The sequence below is a fragment of the Thermobia domestica genome, chromosome 1, assembly GCF_964235325.1.
Source record: "Thermobia domestica chromosome 1, izTheDome1.hap1.1, whole genome shotgun sequence".
In the NCBI taxonomy this organism is placed as follows: domain Eukaryota; kingdom Metazoa; phylum Arthropoda; class Insecta; order Zygentoma; family Lepismatidae; genus Thermobia; species Thermobia domestica.
In genome coordinates, this window is record NC_137454.1 from 183,133,862 (window position 1) to 183,159,411 (window position 25,550).

The window sequence follows — 25,550 nt, forward strand, 5'->3', positions numbered from 1 at the left end:
TCCGATTCCTATTTTCGTTTGTAGAATATCATTATCTCTTATTGTTGTAAGTTACATTTCATTATCTCTTTTCACTTACGAAAAAAGAGCAAAGAAAAAATGGTTAACTTTTGTATCATTTTAGTAGTCTGCCAACTTAACATACAATTCTGTTACAGACAATGAAATAAGACGATTAGCATATGTTTCATTTTTGGACATTTTTTTTTCTCGTTGGACAGTAATAAAGTAGCAAAATATGGCGTTGTTAATAATTCAAATGGTAAACTCCATGTATTGTGCACTCACCCCATTAGATATTATTCAACTCATATCTTAATAACACGTGCTTCTGAATCGAACAGAAATCTCTCATGAAGGCAAAAATACTAACAATTTTTAATGAGGGATTGTCAAAGAAGAGTTTATGTTGAAAACGATATTTCATATTGAATATTGAATAATTTTGTACAACGGTAGCTACCATTTATGGAATATTATTTTAAAAGCTACCTTATTTTGTACTGTACTTTTTTTATATATAAACGAGACCTAAACTAAACTATCAGCATTACAATATACTAACGATATTATAGTTTGGAGGAGACATATTTAATTTCCACATATATTTAAATATGAGTCATTTTGGATATTGTCGTTCTGTGTTAATAATGTCTTAATTACAGGCATTATTAATAGTAAATAGTATAATGTCATCATTCCCACATTAATCTTACCGAAGTTATATAAGAAAGGTGGAGAACACTTGCAATACTCCATAAGATGTTGAAACTCGCACTGAATGTAACAAGCTGCACGGCTATAGATTAGACTGGTGTTCAACTTCCGTTCATCTTCAAACAAACATTTTCGCTGCTTGATAGTTAGCTTTCGTAAGCTTGGAGAGCTGACAATTGCAAATAAGGTGACATCATACATGAAACCGTTCATTTGACCCAACAGATTGTAGACGATGTGATTCACAATTTTCTGAGGAAATTCATGTGGAGCACTCAGAAACACCTAGAATGATATAAAAGAATTTATGATCGAAACATGTGTTTACTAATAAAGTATGTTAACACACCGTAGCCAAATGTTTCGCTTTCAATGGGATTGTCATTTAAAAAATAATAATCGTGTACTGTATCGAGAAAACTACACACCTGACACAAAAATGTTGTTCGAAGAACAGCATTCCCATTTTTGTAATAAATTTAGGAAATCTTAATTTTAACGTTTGAGAAGATCTGGAAAGTTTGTAAAACAGTTTCACATTTTCCTCACAGAATGGCTGCGTAGTAAACAGGTTTTGATATTCAATAGCCTTCCCTAGACCAATAATTGAAAGACACTCAGAAGTAAAGTTTTAGAACTAAATTCAAAACTGTGTATTATGTCAGTTTATCGAAAACTCTTATTTAAACTCTTTTTAAATTTATGAACCCTATTCTAAAATACAAAGTTGGACTGGCTCCCTGGACAACCGTGTAAATACATGGGGCACCCGCCACTTCCGAAACCAATTATTTAATAATAATAAAAGTAAAAAAAATGCATTTAAATATAAATATACAGGGTGTTAATGAACTATAACGTCAAACTGTAAGAGTTGATTCGTCACATCAAAATAAGGAAAAAATCATATGTATCTATGGAGAAAAGTACATTCCTTCAAAGAAGGCTGTGCAAAATCATCGGAATTTAAGTTTCAACAAGCTTTATTTGGAATTCGGGAAAACGTGGAGTAGTGCTCCATATCAGCATGAAATATGTAATATATTCACAATTCAAATATTCACAATTCAATATTTCATTAACGTATACTGTATGCTTTATGGATTCCATACAGGGAATAATTCCCGTAAATGCTCTAAACAGAATTCTCAGCTGTGCTCTGATTTCAGGATGGGCCAAACTAGGTAATAGACAAGACTTGATAACAGTAGACACGAAATGCTTCAGCCAGAAATCGAAACTTTAGGGGCTTCAGGTTTCATGTTTCATTTTGTTCAGAATAGTGCGTGTTATGGTGTATGTTGCAACAGTATATTTGACGTTTTCTTCACTTATAAGCCACCCATTATTATTAAATTTAGTAATTTTTTCTCAGGGGTTATTTTGGGGTAATGTATAAATATTTTAGGGCGAAGAATAACGACCACCTTACAGACACAAATACACACACACACGTATATATATATATATATATATATATATATATATATATATATATATATATATATATATATATATATATATATATATATAATGTGATACTGCACAAACTAATTCGGATTTACTGTGAAACTTTATTGGTAAAACATTTCGAGAAGCATATAAAGTTTGTTAACCAGAAGATTCTAGTACTTTGTACACTTCGAGAGTTTCGTCTAGGTCAAACTCTACTACAGTAAAACATGAAATAAGAGCAGGATTTTAGATCAAAGCATCTTCATTTCTAATGGTACATTATAACGAAAGTCGTATACATCTATAGACATAATATGATATTCTAATTATAACTTATACTCATAAATAACGTATTACTTCTCTTGTACTACCGTTCTTTTGACAAGCAGTCCAACCCTGCTAACTTATCCAATATTTCAACACAAATATATCATCGCAATTTGTGTTCCTGGTAAGTGTATACCTGAATATAAAGCTATCATCAAGATATGAACTGTTCTCCCACATTTTGAGTTCCAAATCATGAATAATTTACTATGGTTTATTGCAAAAGAACGCATAATAAAAGCAGTTGTGCGAGATAAATTTTAAGCAACATATTAGAAAAACGTTAAAAATAACATTAGTTTACTTTAAAAAATTTATAAAGTTTATAACTTATGACTAAACACGCATTTTAAAAAAGTATGTACTTTAGACAGGTATGGAGGTAACAACCACTCAGTATGTTAAAAGTGATACTGTTATTTCTTGTGGACATTGTAGCTAGACACTTGGTGAAAGCGGTGAAAATCAGTGTGTGTTTAATAATTAATTGTAAAATCAGTGTAAGATAGATAAGAATAAAACTAACCAACTAGAAGATATTACCTGTGTACCGGTCAGCACATATATTAGTGCGAAGCGTATCTGATTATCGCTAACTTCGATTGACTGGTTGCCGATTATTTCGTTTAAATTAGTAAGTCCATGACTGCAAATATATAAAGTATCATTTAATATTTTTTTAGAGATTTACATACATACACAGAGAAATATATATAATCTACAATATTTGTATGTTTTGTCAAAGTCGTGATTAACAACTTTTTAAGGGGTATAATTACCATTTTAGGGGGGTAAAATGACCGTTAAGGGACGCTACGATCATTGACAACTATGAATATAATGTAAAGCTGTCATTTAGCTACAAGAACGGTGAAAAAAATACGCGTTTTTATCATGTAATTAGTTGTAGTAATTTATATAAAAAAATAAAATTTAAAGATATCTGATCAGTTTATCGATATCAGATAAACACAAATACGCATTCAGCAAATGCTCAGAAAAGCTATACAAGTGAAAGAACATCCATGTATTTGCTTGTTCACTTTGGCTAAATAAGTTCCTTCAATATCAACATGTGTTTAGTATAAATAATGTACACTTGTGGTAGAACATCATAATGAGTTCTGTAACCCAGATTTACGGTTATTTTAATCTGTCCTTACTGTTGCCCAAACTTGAATAAATGTTATTTTGTAGTTATCCTCCTTCAGAGCTCTAGAAAATTCATGTTGACACATTTGAAAATTTTCTTGTATTCCAGAGCAATTTGTAGTAGTAACCTTTTATGTTACTTCCGGTAAGCTCTTTCAAAATGTTTAATTGAAGGGCTGTAATACTTGTCAATAATTCAATCAATTTGTCTCTCAGTATTGTCACTCACTATAGTCACTATGCTAAATGAATATGACAATTGAACATTTACCATACATTGCCAGAAGGTTTTGTAGTAGTATGTGAAAGGAAAGAATGTTAGCGTTCTTTGAGATATCTGTTGAGTTGGAAGTTGGAGATCCAGCTTTCTTCCCCACAATATGAAGACAGAAGTACAGGTTTCTTCTCCTATAACTAACCCTTGCCAGTTTTGTGTATTGATCCAACTGTATGCGCAAGTGATAATTGGGCAGAAATTTCCAATCTGAGTTGAAATTTAACGTTTTCAGCATGATCTAATTTTCCATCCTAGTTAAGAAAGACATTCGTTCAAATATTTCAGTAAGCTTCACTTATTAAAATTAATAAGCTTCACTTCTTATATAGTCTTGTAGAGCATAGTTCGAAGTGTTAGTACGAAATATTATTACATGAATATATGGAGAACAACTATAAAATTAATGCACTTATGTTTGAAAATGTCGAAAATAAAGTGAAACCTACTATGGATACCGTATATCGCATGATACAGGTTTATGTCACGTACTGATATGGATTCCGTCTCCATTTACTAATGAGGACCGCAAGAACATCAATTCACTTGAAGGCTACTTCAAGGCTATTACATTGATTAAAATATTAGAAGATAAAATGTTCGACTTCACCGGTAGACCATTGGTAGACAGGATACAGATTAGGTGACTGCGTGGTGATAGTGGTGACTGCGTTCAATGAGAAATATCAGTTGTAAAATATGATTTTAGTTATTTTACTTACCTCAGAGATTCCAAAAGATGTGCACACAAGCCACTTGGAACTTTCACTCCACTCAGAACAGATTAGGCCTGTCGGGTTCTTCCTTTATAACCTCCTCGGCTGAAACGCTCATGCCATCGTAACCACTTCACTTTTCTCTTTACATTTTTAAAATCATGTCCATCTGCCACTATAGATCAAATTAACTCATATAGGGTCTACTATATTATAATCCAAAGTGATGAGCAAATCCACTCCATTCTGTATAATGGTACTAGAATTGTCAAAGGGTATCCGTCCTCGTTTAACGAAATTATCATAAGTAACCCGAATAGAAATTACATGAACAGCTATATTGTAGGAAACAATATCCTGGTGTAGGGCATCTGCCTAGTCCAGTGTAGTTATTATCATTTTTATTTCTCTTTTTCGTCATTGTCTTTTTTTCGTTAGAAAAGGGGAAAAACGAAATCCTTCCTGCATATAGTGTTAAAAGTATTGCTTGCGTTTTAAATTGGCAAAGAAGAGAATTTGAATGAGCAGCACATGCAGGAAATTGGAACGAGGTTGATGAAGTGTTTAGAAAATACCTTAGATATCAGTCAATGTGAATTTTTAGCGGGTCTAGTATTCGTTTTCTATATTTTTTCGTATCCGTTTTCAGAAAGTTATCTTAAATCTTGATCTTCATCTTTCTAAAATCCTGCCGAATGATGGCCATTCTCTTTAACTTTAAATTTATCTAAAAAAATAAAATTTTATGGTACAAAATATAACAAGAAAGAAGCTTGACTAGTCAGGTCATTTCGGCATGAGTCTCGTAAGATATAGGTACGCCTGAAAATCTATTTCTATAGCTCATTGGCCTCTGTTGAATTATGTATTACATTACAAAATCCAGTGTAATTTAGTTATTTCTGACACATTTAGAAGTTCATTTTAAAATAAATTTCGCGTTATCAATACTTGTCAATTATAGTGGAAATATGATCAGATAGCATTCAGTTTAGACTTTTCTTTAACTATTGAATTATTGTATAATAACGTATAAGCTAAGGCTTTTATTATGTTTTACAGAAACTGTTAAGCCCTTTTATATTGGCTTGCTGTCATTTATATATGAAGTATTATGATACATCCTTCTTTAGCAAACATTTTCATGCCAATATTAGCAAGCGCCAAAGTATTTTTGTAACCATCCCAATCGTCAATAACATATCGTAAGCTAGCTATTTTTTTATCTTCTTCTCCAAGACTTACCCAAACTTGATTCTGAGTTCCAAACTATAAAGCAAGCTTTTACGTTCATTTTTAATAGCTACCTACTTCAAGCTGCTTTAAAAACATAGACGATTAAGGAATGTTTTACATAAAACATATTGTTCACAGACAAGGACACAGACAGAAGTTCAATTCAGTTAATATTTTAGGTCGAAACTACTCTAATCTTCCAAAACATGATAAACTTGTAGGAATATATTGAAATATCACATTCACTTCGATGTTAATTCTAGACGTATAGTGGCTCATCATAATTCTAACATGAGACATTGGAATGAAATTTTAACATTATAAAGTTTAGAAAGTGCAGTTTTGAGAGAGATCCCAACCGTACAATTGCAAATCTATCGCTATAATTTAAGGAAAAAACTTACTTGATGTATACAATCTTATGTGCAAATTTAGGAAAAAAGATGTTTTTATTTTTATGCATTCAGCGATAAAATTGTAATTTCCTACAACTTTATTTCATTCACAAGCTTTCACTATTTGTAGAAATATTTTATTTGACTGAACTCCAAACAAATTTATGGAATTAAAGTAATGTAAAATTCATCTATTATATTATCTTACCTGGCTATCCTTGGTAATGCTGAGTTGTAAGCAAAACAAGGCCCGTATGGATTATTAAAAAAGTCAGGAGGATTGACAGGAATCATCTGTCCGTCCACTGTAACATGTACAGCTGACATTTTTGGTGGTTCTATTATCTAAAAGTAAAGATTTAGTGATATAATAACGGTAGACAATTTTTAAAGTTTGAGGCGCGTTTCAAAAGTAAGTTTACAAGGTATATAAAACAATTATGCAAGTTGGCTGCTACAGTAAACACTTTACGACATAGTCTCCAGGACAATTGAAGCATTTCTCTAAACGTGAGTCAAATGTGTCTATTTTCGTAAAATTTGCAGTCCTGACTGACGGGCTAGCGTTACACCGCTATTTGCACACTTTCGTCATTGTATTTTAAATTTACTCTAGACACCTGGTATGACTTAGACATAATGTACTATGAAACTATAGGAACATGTTTTTGTTGTTTCCGGTGGTAACGGCCAGTGGCGAGACTTGGACGGAGACAGGGTAGATAGCGTCTACCCTTTACAATTTTATATGTATTAAGCCATTAAGTCTAAATTACTAACTTAAAATTTTCTAATTTAAAGATTCTGAACTTAAAATTTCCTGTAATTTTTAGTTTTGTTTTGTTTACTGGAATGAAACTACATACTTATCTAGAACATGCTTCCATATGAAAGACAGATCGCAGAGCGTCTCACGAAATCTTGAAAATTATCCCTCTGCTGCATCCGTTTAATTTGCATCAACCTATAGAAGCGTAGGAGTCACAGCCACACGAGAAAGTAAAAACCAAAGATTCGCTGTGTAGTAGCACCTGTGGAAAGACGTTCGCGTTTCTGTCTACTTGTACAGGGCTGCCTATCTTGTTTGGATTTGTAAGTGACAGAAACAGACCGCCATTTCTTCTTATTTATTTTTATTTTAAATCATCTTTCGAGCTCCCTCTACTAAATGTTAAATGGTTATAACGTACCCTTGAAGAACATTAGTATATATATTTTGTCCTTTTGTGTCTTCAACATCAGAATAAAAAACAAATACCCCCCTAACGAAAAGTTGAGATGTATTGGCAATTCTATTGTTCAAAAATCTTACTCATTAGCTATTTTAGCTATGCTCATCAACTTAGTTTAATTCTTCTTCATGCGGCGAAAACAGATTTTCATTGTGTAAATTACATTGAAGATTTTTAAAAAAATGAAGTGTTAAGGCTTTTAACTACCTCATCCATGTCCTACACAGTGGAACTGTCATTCACAAACAGTAAAGAAAATCAAAATGCACTACAGTGAGCTTTGTAATGGAATTGAGCATATTATAGCAGCTGATGATTCGTATTCCGAGTCAATTCAACTTGCGATTGGGTTAAACAATATTTTTAAAATTCCACAATTTTTATTCTTGCTTTGTTTGCATTGAAAGATCTTTATTTTAGTGTTCTTATATAAAATTGTGCGTAAACGAAATTTTAACAGAACTGAGGATCTTAGAGCCCTCAAGATGTGATAATATTGTACAGCAAATGAAATTTCTGCTCTTTGTCCAGGAACATGTCTTATCTCAAAAACAAAACAGGGTTTTATTTAAAATTCTTCCCTCAATAATTGTGCAGATGAAAGATAGATTGGGAAAATATAGAAGTCTGGTCATTGTAGGAGTAATAAATTATAGAAAATTTAGTATGTATCAACAAATTTTTCCACAGGACAAACTGAATGACTTGATATCCACTCCTAATACATCTTACTCAGATCAGCTTAAGAATGAACTTATTAACTTTTATCCCGATAAGAACAAACACATTTTTTTCCTGAATTATTGAAATATATTCTCAGCAATGAACTTCAAAGTTGCTAAATATGGTATTGAACATTCCATCAACTTCAGTTTTTTGTGAACATTCAATGAGTTCTGAAAAAAGTGAAAACGTACTTAACGAACAGCATTATATATAAAAGACTTTCGGAATTACGGACGCTTACAATAAAGGACTTGTGTGGAGGCTTTGTAGGATACCTGAATTCAAAGAAAGAGCTATTAATATTTTTGCCGAAATGAGGAGCAGGGTATGAAGATAATTTACAAGACTGTGGTATAAGGTATTTGATTTCTACTTCCATTTTTCGTTCTGATATTTCGTATTATATGAAGGATGTTGATGTACACTAATCACTACATCAAATAAGATGATCTCTGATAAATTCATAAATATAGTACTGTGTTAATGTTTGAGTTTCCAATATTCTTTGCAATACATGTTTACTCTGAATTTCATAATTAGTTAAATTTGGTGTATAGCATGTTATTTTTCAAAAGTATAGACTCCCTAATGGTACCACATTTTCTAGAAATGGGGGCATGGGAGCATTACTTCCGCATATCCTCCTTAGAGATAGTCATATATATATATATATATATATATATATATATATATATATATATATATATATATATATATATATATATATATATATTTGGTCTAGGAATTAATTCGTGCGGTTTTACAAAAGATGGCGTAACTAGCTTATTGTCCCATAGTTTCGTTGATCCAAACATGCGTTGAAAACTACTGTCATTGAGCATCTTGTTTAGTATATGTCAGTTGCTTGAAGCGGAAACAACAACATTTTTTCTTCAACTGAAAATTTCGCATTTTGTGCCTGATAAAGTGTTTTTGCGGGGAGTTATTCTTCATTGCTTTAACATGAAGAAAAGTGCTACCGCAAGTCATCATATTTTAGTGGAAGTGTTTGGTGACCATGCTCTAGCTGAGCGAACGTGTCAGAAGTGGTTTGCACGGTTTAAAGGTGGTGATTTCAGCTTGGAAGACCAAAAGCCAAAAGAATTTGAAGATGAAGAATTGAGAGCATTGCTTGATCAGGATTCGTGTCAAACGCAGGACGAACTTGCAGAAGCATTTGGAGTTGAGCAAACAACAGTTTCCAAACGTCTCAAAGCCATAAGAATGATTCAAAAGATGTCTTATTGGGTTTCACATGAATTGAAAAGAAAGACGTTGAAAGAAGAAAAACCGTTTGCGAATTGCTGCTTCAAAGACAGAAAAGGAAGGGATTTTTGCATCGAATTGTAACTGGTGATGAGAAATGGATTCATTACAAGAATCCTAAACGAAAAGAGGCCTGGGTGAAGCAAGGTGAACCAGGTCCTTCACAACCGAAACGAGATATTCATTGTGCAAAGGTTATGCTGTATATATGGTGGGATTTGAAACGTGTGGTGTACTATGAACTTCTGAAACTTGGTGAAACTATTAATGGACACCGCTATCGATAACAATTAATGCGTTTGAAGCAAGCTCTGGCCTGAAAACGACCAGAATGGAATAACAGGCATAATAAACTTATTTATCAAGATGATAACGCTCGACCACATGTCGCAAAACCGGTCAAAACCTATTTGGAAAATGTCGGATGGAAAGTGTTACTCCACCCGCGATATTCACCAGACACTGCTCCGTCTGACTACTACTTGATCGATTGCATGAATAACGATTTGATTGGACAGCGGTTCACTTCTTCAGAAAATATCGAAAAATGGATCTTTGATTAGATTGCTTCAAAAGATGAGGAATTCTTTCGACACGGAATCCGTAAATTGCCTGAAAGATGGGAGAAAGTAGTGGCTAGCGATGGACAATATTTTTGTTATCGTATTCATTTACTTTGTTTTTGAAATAAAGCTTCAATTTTTATTAAAAACCGCACGAATTAATTCCTAGACCAAATATTAGGGTGGTCCTTATTTATATGGGGAAAAATAAATTTAGGAATTTCCTTGGACTCACCCCCTAAAATGGTTCCACATGGAACAAAATTAAGCCAGGAGAAAAATTAGGTCCATTGAATAATTTTAAATGGTGCCCCAAACGACCTAAAATTTTGAATGCGTTTACAAAACATAGTATATAGGGAAAAGCTGGAATAAACTCCTGTAATTTACAAACGGCTTAAGGGAATGGAAAGATATCTTGGATAATGGAACTAGAGGAAATGAACAACCTAATTTTGTATAGCATTATTATGGCGGCCATCTTGAAGTCCGCCATCTTGAATTAAGGTCAAAATTTTCAAATAGGAAGAGGGTCATGTTACACATCATTTTGAGATCATTCCCCAGAAACACAAATCTCGTATTATTTTCAAGCTATCAATAATCTTGTAAGAGCTATTACGTGTGAAAACGAAATGCTTCGATGTAATGTTATTTTATTGTAGTTATGGACCACATATTTGTAAGAATTTTGGAAGTATTTTACATAAACTGGAAACAAACTGCTAGAGAAAGTTAAATCTTTGTTTCCCATGAACTACCAGTAAGTTTTTCCATCAAGATGATTCATAGACCATTATGAGGAAAAAGAAAAAATATAACATGGAAGAAATTGAAATATCCCTTATTTATGTAGTACTGTAGCTTTGGGGTAAGTTTTCAATAGGTTTTCAATCTTATATACTACACAGTTCACTTTTGTCACATCTAGGAAAAGATTATCTATGAGAATTCACTATGTGCAAAAGAAACTGTTTCTGATACTCATTTTTCGTAAAAATGATATTGTAATCTTCTGTTAGTTTTACTCCCCTTTCTGCTGCATCGTTTATTACGGAGATGAATTTAACTATTGTCTTTCCTTAAAGATAGTCATTGTTATCTGACCATGAAATCGGATCACACTCAAGAAACCCTTTGCGTATTTTAAATCTCACGAGAAAAAATAGTTTGTTGTATCAAAATTACTGATTTCTCTTTTCGCAAGAATTTTTATGGTATTATCCTTGCGTCAAGCCTCTTTGCTGCTTCACGGTTTCTCCTTACAGTTTTAATTCTTTCAACCAATTTTTTTTCCACTATGTTAACTTCATCATCAAAAAACTCCAATGCTACATATTCCTCCTTCAAGTACCAGAGATGCCGAGAAAATTTAGAAAGAGCCACTTCAGATAATTCATTATCTATTTGCCTATAACTGTACAAACCTTTCAAAAATTGCAGGTCTTGTAATGATACTTGATCACATTTAAATCAAGCTTGGACATATAGTCGTATCAGAAAAATTCATGCTCTCCGAAGACCCGTTTCTATTTGCTTCGTTAAACGAAAATGTTGGCGAAAGAGAAATATTTTTAAACAGTATATTGCTTTTCCCATCTACCTTGCATGGTGAATTGCTCCAGGCAAACGAAAGAAAACTCTTAGAGGAGGTATGCCATCCAAGAATGTCAGTTCTAAAAATTTATTGTAATCTTCTCTGCGGTGCCCTGCTTCTACAAGTGTGATAGCAAAATTCAATACTTCATTTCTTACATCTGAAATGTTGTTCCTTACGTCATTATCATCATCAATTCTGGAATAAAGTTAGTATTAAATACAATCTATTTTAGACCAATCGTTCTGAAAATGCTTAAATAGGGGAATGTCCGGTCCAGATGCAAACGAAACACAACACTTGTCAAATACACATTTTAAAACCAATTCATAAATGTAGTGTCTACAAGAAAAGTATAGAAGATCATTTTGGAGCATCTGCTCTAGCAGAATGAAAGCACCGTTCACATGACACATATTGCAGGGAATAGTGTGACAACAAACTGCCTGCACGAACTTTACCAAGTTCCATTCTTCAAGCTAATGAACTGTAGTAGAAATAATATGCTCGTTCTCCTCTTCATGATGACAAACTGAGAACACCAATTAGCCTCTCATGAGCATCTCCTGTAATAAATATTGATAACCCGTCGATAGTCTCTCTACCAGACAAATTCGGCAGTAGTTTTCCGTCTCATTGCACAACTAACGCACTTGATGCACTCCGAAATTGTTTTTGTGGTCTTATGCAATTTCGCTACGGATTTTCTCTCAGCATCGATGCATATTTATTACTAGTTCCTTTACATTATGGCCTAATGTTTCTGCCGTCGCTGTCAGAATATGTATTCTCGTTCTATCAGTGGACTTGTATCGATCAGAGCAGCAACCTGTCTTGGAGTTTTAAAATTAGTTTTTCCCCTTTTACATCTCTTGCAGGGTCCGGGCGCACACAGGCACATATTTACATTTTATCTTACATACTCTCTTCTTCATTTCTTGAAATGTTTACCTCCGTGTATTTTGGTGTAAAATTCATACAAATCATTTTCAGAAGTGCATTTTTCTTTTGCGTTCCTCTTTTTAATGAAGCCGCGCATATCCCTCTTGTTCTTTTCGAGCCAAACTCATGTCTTTACATTTAGTTGTGTAAGAATTATTACTTGTGAAAAAGAGAAATATTTTCACAGGTAATAATTCTTAGACGACTAAGGCTATCTTTAAAATAGTGCCAGGTTTGTGTTTCTGGTGAAACGCCTCCTCAAAAAGGTATGTCACGTGACCCTCTTCCTATTTGAAAACTTTGATCTGAATCCAAGATGGCGGACTTCAAGATGGCCGCTGTCACAATACTATACAACATTAGATGTGTTTCTTGCTTCCCACAGTTGAAGAGCAATTCGGGGATGGCAATTCCATCTTTCAACACGATTAGGCACCTGTTCATACTGCATTTCCTGTGGCGGAGAGGTTACACGACCATAACATCCCTGCAATGGACTGGTCTGAACAGAGTCCTGAGTTGAATCCTATAGAACACCTGTAGGATGTTTTGGACATGTTTTGGACACCTGGACTTCGTGCCAAGCCTCACCGACCTACATCGATACCTCTCCTCAGTTCAGCACTCCGTGAAGAATGGGCTGCCGTTGTCGGATAAACCTTCTAGCACCTGATTGAAAGTATGCCTGCGAGGGTGGAAGTTCTCATTAAATCTCAGGGTAGGCCAACACCATATTGAATTCCGGCAGTACCGATGGAGGGCGCCACGAACTTGTAAGTCATTTTCAGCCAGGTGTCCGGATACTTTTGATCACATAGTATATATATATATATATATATGTGTGTGTGTGTTTGTGTGTGTGTGCGTGTATGTGTGTGTGCGTTTACTCAGTCTTTCACGGGACGCTTCGCCACTTGTAATGTCATAGTGATTAATGATATAAATAAGGGGAATTATTCAAACATAAAATGATGTTGTTATTCGAGTTCCCAATATAATGAACTTACCATCTGCATGGATTCATTGTCAGCTGATTGACGTAAGAGAATGAAAAATTGTTGGAGTGTGAGAAAATGATGTTGTCAATTTTAAAACATGTGGGTAACAACAGTGGACATTGCGTGGAGTAGCAGAAACACAAGATTTGGCACACCATACAACAAACTTGCGATCCTGCTAAACAGGAGAATGCCTATTGCACGACTAAGCAAGACTTGGGTTTGTTACTTGAAACATTGAGCCGTATTATGATTTTCTTGAGCCTATTGCCACTGGTGACGAGACTTGGTTTTACATTCGCACTCCAGAAAGATAAAATAAGCATGGTGTGGATGCATCCAAGACCCCAATCCATCAACACATTGAAGATCGCGAAGTCATTGGCAAAATGATAGCTTTTATATTTTGGAAGCAGAATGTCTCATTAGGGGGCAATTTCTTATAGAAAAGAGCAACAATTAATGGGAGCTATCCATGATCGAACAGTGAAGCGTGTACGAAGTGCCACTCGACGGAAATATCCTGGATTGGTGTCAAAGGATGCACGATAACGCCACTATACTCAAGAACTGTGGCCACAGTTTCAGTGAAGATGTGTGTAACATCCACCATACAGCTCTAATCTAATGCACAATGATTATCATTCTTGCTTGGCCTTGAAAGAACATTTTGTAGGTACAGATTCTAAACTGAATAAGATTTCAAAATAACAATGGAACGTTTCTTAACAGTCAGGGCTCAACATTTTACGAAAGTGGCATGAGCAAGTTCGTTTTACGGCTATACAAATAACTCAATCATCTTGTTGACGATTAAAAAAAAAACCGGTTTGACTGCAATTCACAATGTACATTTCTTTGTATACAATGTAACATAGGCTATATTTATTTCCAATTATGCCTAGTAAACTTATGTAACTTATAATCTCAAAAATAGTATTTATTTAATTTGATGAAATCGAAACAAGAGAAAATGATAATTATTAAATATGGGATAATTATGTTATGAAATACATGAGCTTCTACATACAATGAAAGTTAAAGATATGTTTCCACTTTCCTTAAGTTCATTTGAATGACGTAAGTTGTAAACCAAAGTTACAATTTTAACTTATTTTCTACATCTATACACAACAACATTTTTTTATTCTTTCAACGATTGTTTCAAGTCTAAGGGAGACAGTATTCATTAAATTGAACGAAACGATGGAACGAATTAACTGGAAGAAAACGGAAGAACACCCGAAACCACATTCATACTTTTCGCTCTTCGTCACTACGAAATTCACTTGATCAAGAGTTGGGTAAGTCGAGCGCTCTACTATTGAGCCACCGCTGTTCCTTTGTGCTATGCATCGCATAAATTATATAAAATTTCAAATATACTAAATACTGACAGTACATGGTGACAGTAAATACTGACAGTGGGCTTTATTCTAAAACGGTAACCAAAAAAGTTTTGTCGCTTTTTGTGCAGGTCTGTGTTCAATTGACCCTCACACCGTGAGCAGACTGTGAATGGAGATAATATTAAGGTCAGTTGTTGGTATTGGTGTATCCAAAACACTACCTGGTTGTGGTAGTTCAGTTACACCGTGAACTTGCTTAAGAACAGAATGAACATGGGACCTCCACAGAACATCATAAGAGCGTGTATGCTGTACGAGTTCAAACTGGGGTCAAACACCGCTACAGCAGGACGGAAGATATGCCAGGCCTTTACTGAGGGTGTCGTGACTACGCGGACAGGCAGCGGTGGTTTAACAAGTTTAAAGACCGTGTTTCGTCGTTTAAAGACACCACATATACGAAATAAAGATCTTCAGGCAGCAATTAAGGCGAATATGTGAGGAACTGGGACTACAATTCAGTGTGGGTGGAGAAACCATTCGGCAGCAACTACATTAACTTGGGAAGTACTACAAGTTGGGTCGGTAGGTCCCACATGATTTTACTCCGGTAACGAGAGCAGATACCTGTATTTCTTCGCTATCGCGTCTGAGGAAGGAGCCATTTCTGGACAAAGTGTTGACATATGATGAGAGGTGGGCTCTGTAAGAGCTCCAATGAGCCGCGGCCCACCTACGAAAGGGAGTAAGTCGTCGGGTGAATATAGTGTTTTGTGGTTGTTAATACTTTCACACAAATTTTTGATAATTTATTTATTCATGTAACCGCAATGCATCATATCACAAATCAAATTTAATATAAGAATGGAAAACCGAATCATATTTAACAGTAAACATTAATAAATAATTTAAAATATGGGTACTATCTATCTATAAAACATTCAAGAAACAAGGTAGAAGGAGAAACTTCAAGAATACTATGAAATAAGTTTTACAATTCTAAACAAGAATTATGAAGATCGTACTATTAAACTATGATTACATTTTCTATTTAATATAACTAGAAACTTATAATAGAGTAGTACAAATTATATTATTAATGTAATTGTTTCCAACATTAAAACAGATGAGACGTAAATCTAGCAAATGGCCTTAACAACACTCTTACTTGCGCAAAATGAACTAACAGTATGATATAACCATAAGAAGACAATCCAGTATAATTTAACTCAATTAAGTACTTATGCAGTCAACATTGATTTATATCCACCGTTTTAAATAACGCCGTAATAGATGTAAATTTGAACTTGATGTTAAAGAAAATTCATGGAAAGAATTTTCGAAGTGAGGAATGTCAAGAAGAAATGTGTTACATAGAGTAACAATTGATATTTAAAAATAATTTATATTCTATATAGGTTGTTTGCTACTACATAGGTCGAGTATTTTATGTTGGGTCGATAATACATAATTACACAAGTTTGTTGTTGCACTTTAAAAATTATGTTTAATTCTGTTCTCTCTTAAAAGAAATGGTTCTGATACATACTTATGCTATACTCTGAGAGTATTCGGGTTGCACGCACGTTACTCTGTAGAATATATTTACATACGAAAATCACTCTTCAGCCCTCCGCCAAATTTCTCAGAATAATCGAACTCATTGGATCGCATTTCTCTCAAATACACTATATATATATCTATGTATATATATATATATATCGATCTCTCTCTCTCTCTCTCTCTTTATATATATATATATATATATATATATATATATATATATATATATATATATATATATATATATGAATATTGAATATATATAAATGTTAAAGATAGATAGATACCGGAGTTAAAAATAGATATATATATACCAAAACGTCTAACTGGAATAATTCAACATCTGCTGATTTCATAACGACAACTTGTCTATTTCATTAAGTACGTATGACGTTTGGTTCAAAGATTGGAAACATTTCTGTTCAGTGTACCTCGGTTTCTGCTTCACTGTTTGACCGAGTTCGAAGTTAATCTGCTTTGCAAAGAATGAGAGAATAAAGAATACAAGGTAATAAACTGAGAGGAAACCCTATTGCTTATACCAATCTGGCTGTGAGTACATTTCTATAGTAAGGAAAAACTTAAGAACAGTTACTTCGTTATTATGTAGTTTCTATTCTTATTACTATGAAACTGTTTCAGATATTCCACTTATTTCTAAAATGAGAAAGAGAGAATAAATAAAAAAGAGGTCGTTCCACTGCCAAAACTTTTGCTAATTTTTTGGCCTCCCTCACTCCCACGGGGATTCTATTGAAATGATATTTGACTTCTTAGAATACATTTAGCCATTTTAGCCGTAGGGGGTTCTTCCAAGCGTCAGAAGAAGGTTTTATCTGTTTCCTTCTATATTTGCGTAGGAAACACTCACACAAATCTTGACCAAAATCACCAATATATATGCATGTATGGATATACGTATAGACACGGTATTTAAACCAATAAACTCAACAAATTACGCCATTTCTCTACCTTGTCGATCCTTTTGTAAACTTGCTCCGCAACTAGAAAGATCAACCAAAATCACGACGTCAATCAACCATAATTTTCATGATTCTATTATTTTTAAAATTTCTTTGAGAATATGTACCTACAAAAAAATGTGTCCTATCATCTCCACGTAACAGTTACACAATTTCAGCCATAGACAGAAAGAAAATGTAATAAATGAGAAAATGATGACCGCGGAGTCGTAAATCTCATGTGCACAATTAATTTTGCGCTGGGTATTTATAGCTGTAGTTAAGATAACATTATATATATATATATATATATATATATATATATATATATATATATATATATATATATATATATATATATCTTACTTTATGATGTTGGGGAAGAATGCAAGGAAGAGACCTTCACGCATGTCTAATGTTTAACGCGTATCCTTTTTGCATGTGGCCGTGTGCTCAATTTCTTTGTTGGATTAATGCTTTTTCTACTTAAGTACAATTTTATCTTGGAGTTAAAATGTTTTGATATATGTGCCTACTTGATTCTGAAATTCTGTATCGTTTTAAAATTTTACTTGAATGTATATAATATTTCTGAGGCACTTCTTGTCTCTATAACAAGTAAAGGATCCAAATGGATGATCAGAGTTGCGGGATGAGACATAATGTGAGTGGTAAAGGATGTGAAAATATGTATATTTGCAAAGTTATAGCAGCTAAGCGCCATAAGAAACGGAGGAGGAGGGTGTCAAAGTTTGTGGGAGAATGGTTATGCTGTGTTACTGAAGTACATCAAATAAACTGTTGAATCGTAAAAATACTGAAAGATAGACAATCTAAACAGTAGTAGTTACACATATTGGCAAAAGAAGAATGGGCAGAGTAGACCACGAACCTCCGCCGCCATTTTGAAATCTGTGATACTTTTTGAAATGGAAAGGTAGTGATGTGATATATCAATTAGGGTCTGCATATTCTCAAAAAATCAATTATGAACTTTAGTGATCGTTATCTGTACTATTTTGAAGATTTACGATCATCTTCATAGCTATTTACGAAAATCTAGGATACTGATTCTCGTATGTTGAAACTTTGGATTATCACGAAAACACAGGTAAGTTGAACATATCCACAAACGAGGAGTGGACCCAGGGGGCAATTGCCCTTCCCCCAGAAGAGGAAACTTTCTTACTTTATATGTAAATAAAACCCATCCCAGAGTTTGGAGCTCTTACAAGTAGCTCTAAGTAGCAGTATTACAACCCACCGCCCCCCAGAATTCCGTCCTGAATCCGCCACTGCTACAAGCCAAGAAAACTAACCGTGAAATTTGATATCCAAGTTATATATTATTACATTATTACTATCACATTTCACTGTTGAATATCAAATTTCACTTTTAACTTTCTTGACTTGTAGATATGTTTAACTTACATGTCATGATTATCGAAACTTTCAGCATACGAGTATCAATCTCCTAGATTTTCGTACATAACTACCACTGTTTCCATTGTCTATCTTTCACTATTTTTACTATTCAAATGTTTATTTGATGTATTTCAATAACATAGCATATCCCATCTCCCACCAACTTTGATCCCCTCCCCCTGCGTTTCTAATGGCGCTCAGCCGCTATAACTTTGCACATATCCATATTTTTATATTCTCTATCAGTCGTACTATGTCTCATCTCGCAACTCGATTCATCTATGTGGGTTCTTTACTTGTAAGACATTATAAACAATTTCATTGTCACAATGCTTTTGTTGAATTAACATTTAAATTGTGAATAGTTTATTCATATGATTAAGGAAGAAGATGTCTTAAACAACCCATGGACCGCATGGTTATAAATAAATACTTGGCTTCACTTTTATTGTGCTGGAATATTTTTGATATTTATGCGTCATATCAAGCAGTTTTACATTCGAGAACAAACAAATTCAGTCAATGTATAGTGGAATAATTTTTGTTTCGTATGATTATATTAATTAGCATCAGATATATAAAAAACGATTAGTCGAACTTCATAAATTGAAGCATAATGGTCGATTAGTTACAGCTCATTGTAGCAATTTAAATGGTCAGTTCAAAGGTTAAACCAATGGTAAAAGTGTTAACAAAATCAACTTTTAAGTAAACTTCAACCAAAAGTTAAGAAACTTTAATATTTGGGAATATGCTTGTGTTTCGTTAGTAACGAATGCAATCTATTGCCTTTCCATAATTTCAATCCATGTAATCATTTCCCTGGTATTTCCACCTAGATTTATTTAAAATAAATATTCTTATAATGATTTGAAATTCTTCATAAACAGTTTAAATTTAATTAAAACTAGAAAATGAACTGTCTTGTATAGTAAATATTCGTAAATAGACTATTATTTTCTAATGTATCAATATGCACACTAACCTTATCCTGCAGAACTTCTATAGTAATGTTACGAAACCTATCATCTCCTTCATACTTAATCATAATTTTCATGTTATCAGCATTAAGGCGAGCAACGTCTTCCATGAAAGATTTGTAATCCTTTTGTTGTTTCTTGTCAATATTTCCAGCCAACCTTTCAGTTAAATAAGTGCATACATTATAAAAACAATTATTCTACTAATTAATGATATATATTACATACAGGAATGTATATATTGACAACATTACTAGTTAGCCTCTAAATATAATTATTACATTAAACGTTTGTTATCTCCTTCTTCTATCATAACCCTCTATATTATGGAAGGTTCACAATCTCTTCACAATGTCAAATTTAGTAGGAGTAAAAAAGTATCATACATTATTACCATGTAACTTTTATTTACTGACTCTCACTTTCAAAATGTTAATATACACAATTCTGATTTATAAATAGATAATGGAACGTGCACCATTGGCTTAATAATACTTGAGTCTTTTAGCTTTTCTACATTGCTTTTCCGCACTCGAATCTAGAGATTTGTTTATGAGTTCATTCTAACTTGTTAATAAAACTTTAAAATCCCATTTTATTATGGTTTTAGAAAATCTAGAACGAAAACCTAATTATTTTCTTGAAAATTTTCTTAAGGTTTATAACTCAAATAATGTATCATTTTTCTCATCATTTGAAACTGTTATTACTGAAGTATTGTAGACAGTTGTTAGCAACGAAACCTTGTAATAAAAAAGCATAGAAAATTTATATGTTAAAAAGTTATACTATTGAACTTCATACTATGTGGGAACATTTCATACAGTTTCCATTATCATAAAGTATCTGTCAGGATGGAATCAATCCAGATGATGACGATTCTTAAGGTTATCTTAATGATATAAGAAAAGTGTATGATTAAGGCAACAATTGGTATTTTTTATAAAGAATAATATACACAGAAAGTTTAACGAAAACAATGTATTTTATATTTCTACTACTTCATTATAAAACGTGCTTAGTTAGCAGAATACCTGCTTTCTTATAAAGTTTTATCAGAATTTTAGAACATGGCTACACTAATAATATTTTATGCAAGAAAATTATAACGTTATTACAAAGATAATTGCGCATTTGCTCACTGTATACGATTGATTAGTGGCAAAATTAATATAAATATCAAGCTTTGATAGTTTCTTCCGTTACTATTGGCCATGTGCACCAACGAAGTTCAACTATCAAACGAGGGTAATAACTAAGCTCGGTGAAAATGTCTGTTGCACCAACAACGTTCAAGATTAAGTCTGAGTAAAATGATGGACACATTTGGTTTTAGCTTGAACGGCCGAATTTGGGGGTGTAAACTTCGTTGATCCAAGTCAGTCTGTAGTATTAATAGAGTTTGTTATTGTGGTTCACACAATGTCCGAAAGTAATCTTTAGGATTTAGAGCATTTAGGATTTAGAGGAGTTTTGGACTCATAGAGTAATGAAAGATCGCTGTAATCCATTTGAAATGCTCAGCGAGAAAGCCTTTCGAAAAAGATTCCGGTTGACTAAAACTTGTTTTAATGTTGTTCGGGAATATTGAATAACAGATAAGTTTAGGACTAGCTCGGGAGAGTAATATTCCAGGAAGGAGAAATTAAATAAGCGGTTCAGATTCGTTGGCGTTATCCGCTTCTTTCTACATTGCCTATCAAATGTTTGCTGATGTCGGTTCTTGTGGCCGAGCGTGCTAACGCTAGTAACGAAAACAGCTTTTGGAGTGGGTTCAAACCCGGTCCAAGGAAATTTTTAAATTTTCAAAACCCTTTTTTAAATAAAATAAGATGTAAATAATACTCGAAAAAGTGATTTGTTTACTTTTGGCAGATAAATAGTTGTAGTAGTAGTAGGAACGGCTTAGAATCCCCGCAGGGCTAGTTTTGTTCCACCTTGACCCCCATGATAGAAATTTTGTGACCAACTTAGAAAAGCTATCTAGGGTAGCGCGTGAAAAAACGTGCTTCCGGGAGTATTATTCTACCGAGCGGGTCGCGTTAAGTTTCCCAACAAAAAGAAAAAAATGTGTTTCGCCTTTAAATTACTTGCTAATTAGTTGCGTTTTTATGCAACTGGAATCTTCCATCGCCATCAGTCCAGTCCGTTTACATTCAATCATGTCTGTAATTTTCCACTAATGAAATTACAATATATTTCTCGTTTTCGGAGAATTTTTTTTGCTCGTGGTTTCGTTATTTTTCCATCACATAGACTACTCACAACTCTATGCACATAATCTCGAAAGTCGAAAAGACAGCCACGCGGTATGCTTTCTTCATTTGTTACTTTGTTAAATGAAGATTAGAGACAAACGACAACGAATCAGGGTCGATTTTACAAATTGGCAAAAGTTTACTTAAACAAGATGTACTGAACTTCGACTTTCAATGGGGCAACAGAAGTCTTGGAACCACGTTTAAACTTGAAAGTTTAATGTTGAACGCTTTTAAGTGGACGCTCGTTTAAACTTGTTTGGTGCACACTAAATAAGACAATTAATATTTCCCTTTTTCACATTAAAGAGCTGTTAATTTAAATCTTACCAAAAATTTAAAAGGTAAATAATAATTGTTTCACTTCCACGAAAAAATCATCAATTTCAGTCCAGCAGTTAGTTTTCGTTATTCTTTGGAAGATTCAGAGATCAGTGTTTATTCGTTTACTTTTAATTATATTTATTAGAAACAATGATTGTTATACGTAAATAGACCTATATGTACAATAAATGTAAAAAAATGAAACGAAACGATGTCGTTTCCTTCATTGTCTAAAAACAAACGATGAAAGAATAGTACACAAAGTTGTAGGGACAAATGTAATCTTCTTTTTTTGATGGATACAAAGACACAATGAATATTGTATTGATTGCAAACGGATTATTTTTAAGGTGAAGTTTCATAAAGGTGGTTAAAGATTTTACGTCGGCTTTGATAGTTTTAAACTTGTCAGTCCCTCCAGGTTAAAACTTCATTAATTTATATCATGCCAGATGCAAAAAGCATGATCTACTCTCTATATCAATTAATCAGTCACTCTTAATATTGCATAATGAATTCAAATATCAGAAAATATTACGGAGTGAAAATTTGAGATTGAAGAAAATTAAATCTATGTGTACATTTATTTTGTTCAAAGTAGGCGAAATTACGTTATGTGTGTCTTCCAAACTGGAAAAAGAGTTCAATTATCAAATTGGGATCCATTGCCATTTGAAAGAAAATTGCTTTCGCAGACGCAAACATCTCTGAAGGAAATTCTGAAAATGCTTGAGGTTGTTGAGCATTTACAGAAAAAGTTTTAAAAAGTATGTAAAGAGTAATGAAGGTGTCTGCTGCAGGATTTCTTTTATTTTAACGTATGCATTTACCTATTTTTCGCCTTTTGCAGCAGAAATAAATTTACATATACAGAAGATTCAAAGAAACATGGTGTGAAAGATAAGTAAAAAAGTCTTACTTTAAAAAGAAACTCCAACAGCATATTTTTGTGTATCTTTATAATATTATGACTCCATTAATATGTATTATTTTAGATGGGACAGGAAAGTGCAACACCTGCCTAAGTTAAGAAAACCGTAATAAGCAGAGCTATAAGAGCCTTCCCAAAACGGAAAGTTTTAGCTCAAGCACATTTCCTGGCAACACAGAGTGGACAAGACAGTAAATCGGAATTATTTTGCAATGCTTATTATGGCATAATAATGGGCACTGTTTAGGAAATCTTAAGGCGAAAATTTTATGTCATGTTATTATATGATCTATGATTGCTGGTTGTATTGAAAGCTACGTCAGGTTTAAATATATAACCGCTTGTAAGATAAATCATGTTTTAAATTCCAATTTTTTAAAAAAATAATTTAATTATTCTATTTCGTTATAGGTAAGATGCTGTTAAAATGATATGATCGTATATTGATTTAGCATTAACTGAATTTCGGATATCCGATTATGTTCCGCTGCTTTAGATCCGTTTGCTGATCATTTTGATAATAATGACCTATATCTTTGCAGATAAATCTCAATTTTCATTAAAAAGTGTTTTCAAAGCATTTTTACTTGCACTATTTGACTGTGAGTTTTAAATTAAACTTGCTCTAATCAAGAATCAACCACACAGTGACGTATAATAGGAAGAAAAGAATATGAATATAAATAGGACTCCTAGTAGTGATTATGCTTCTTTGAGTAACATATTGACATTTTTGTGAAATAAATGCGTATGGTGATAAGGCAAATAATGTGAGCAACATTGTTGACCATATGTCGAACAGCAAAACACTAACCAGTTTCTGATAGCAGATTATCAATTTCAGTTCTTCTAATTTTTAAAAGTTGTGTGTCACTAAAATACATGTTGATAACCATTTAGACGTCCCCGACCAACTTTTTCTTTATCTCATTATAACTGAAGTTACTGAAGAACAAAATCATGCAAAAGTCTATCTTTCCTATCATGCTAGTAGTTTCTTTCATAGCTAACTAGGAATTAACCTCTAACACATAGTATCATTAGTAACAAATAAGAGCTGTCAATCTATAAATTATACGAACTGTACTTTTGTGAGATTGTCTGAAAGCTTTGGGGACAAATGGTATATCACTTCTTGGAAAATGTATAACTAATTTCCAACAGTAATTTATACAAATCACTAAGTTCAACAGGAAACCATAGCAAATATTCCATTCATAAGTACTGTTGCATATTACTATTGAATTTAATATCTTTACATTTAGTAAACATTTATTCTTATCCATAAATAAAATGAAATGATATTTTAGCTTATCATCTCATGCTTAGGAACTTTAAATTATTTTGCATACAATCACATTAAGTGAACTTTACAATATTGTTATGACGTGAGTAATTTAATGTTTAATGTTTTTGTTATATATCACTTTCAGGTTAAAGAGACAGAAGTCGCGGTGGTTCAGATGTACAACGCTCACCACTGACGCATGGGTTCGATTCTACCGTCTGGCAAGTTGATTTTGTGGAATCCCGTTTCCTCACACTTTACTCATTTCATTATCACCCACTACAACATTACCTATTGTCTTAGCCTCGATGCGGAATTGTTGAACTTTCAGCTGACATAAAGGTTAAAGCGATTCACTTATCCTAGGTTTGAAAATATCAAATCGTTTCAACTTTTCTCTTTAAGTTTTTAAAGTGGCAACCATTAGCATATTTAATTAAAATAAAAACGTGTTTGTGATATTACTATACTCTTCGTTCACCTCAGTAAACCCCGCAGCCCTCTCGTTATGAATATACACTAAAATAAACATAAAATCTATTAAAGAAATTGAAAGGGAGACATTAAAACAATTATTTTATTACTCACAAAGCTATATGACGAATGGTGGAGTATATGAAGTATATTTAACCATACTTACTCTTTGATTACTTTCTTGTACTTTCGACTAAGGACCTTCTGAGGACAGACAGTAGTTGCATAAAATGGGATCTTCCAATCATTAAAGTTTCTCTCTATAGTTTCGACAACTGGACTATCTTGAAATTTACTCCAGGATTCATAAGTTAGGTAGCACGTTATTACGATACCTGCTACGAAGAGCAGAATCCACATCAACCTGCAGAAAAGCAAGAGATAAGAATAAAGTGAAGAA

The 25,550-nt window shown here is 33.2% G+C and overlaps 1 protein-coding gene across 1 annotated transcript in view; it reads right to left on the reverse strand.

Moving 5' to 3' along the window:
• LOC145674725 (uncharacterized) overlaps positions 1 to 25,550 on the reverse strand; it is a 164,756-nt gene that overhangs the window by 29,543 nt on the left and 109,663 nt on the right. Inside the window, exons 3-7 of the mRNA XM_081744963.1 lie at positions 25,317 to 25,514; positions 19,881 to 20,034; positions 6,481 to 6,617; positions 3,043 to 3,145; positions 717 to 1,002 (exon numbers count right to left, since the gene is read on the reverse strand). Of these exons, the coding sequence (XP_081601089.1) occupies positions 717 to 1,002; positions 3,043 to 3,145; positions 6,481 to 6,617; positions 19,881 to 20,034; positions 25,317 to 25,514 (878 nt within the window). The remainder of the gene's footprint in view (positions 1 to 716; positions 1,003 to 3,042; positions 3,146 to 6,480; positions 6,618 to 19,880; positions 20,035 to 25,316; positions 25,515 to 25,550) is intronic.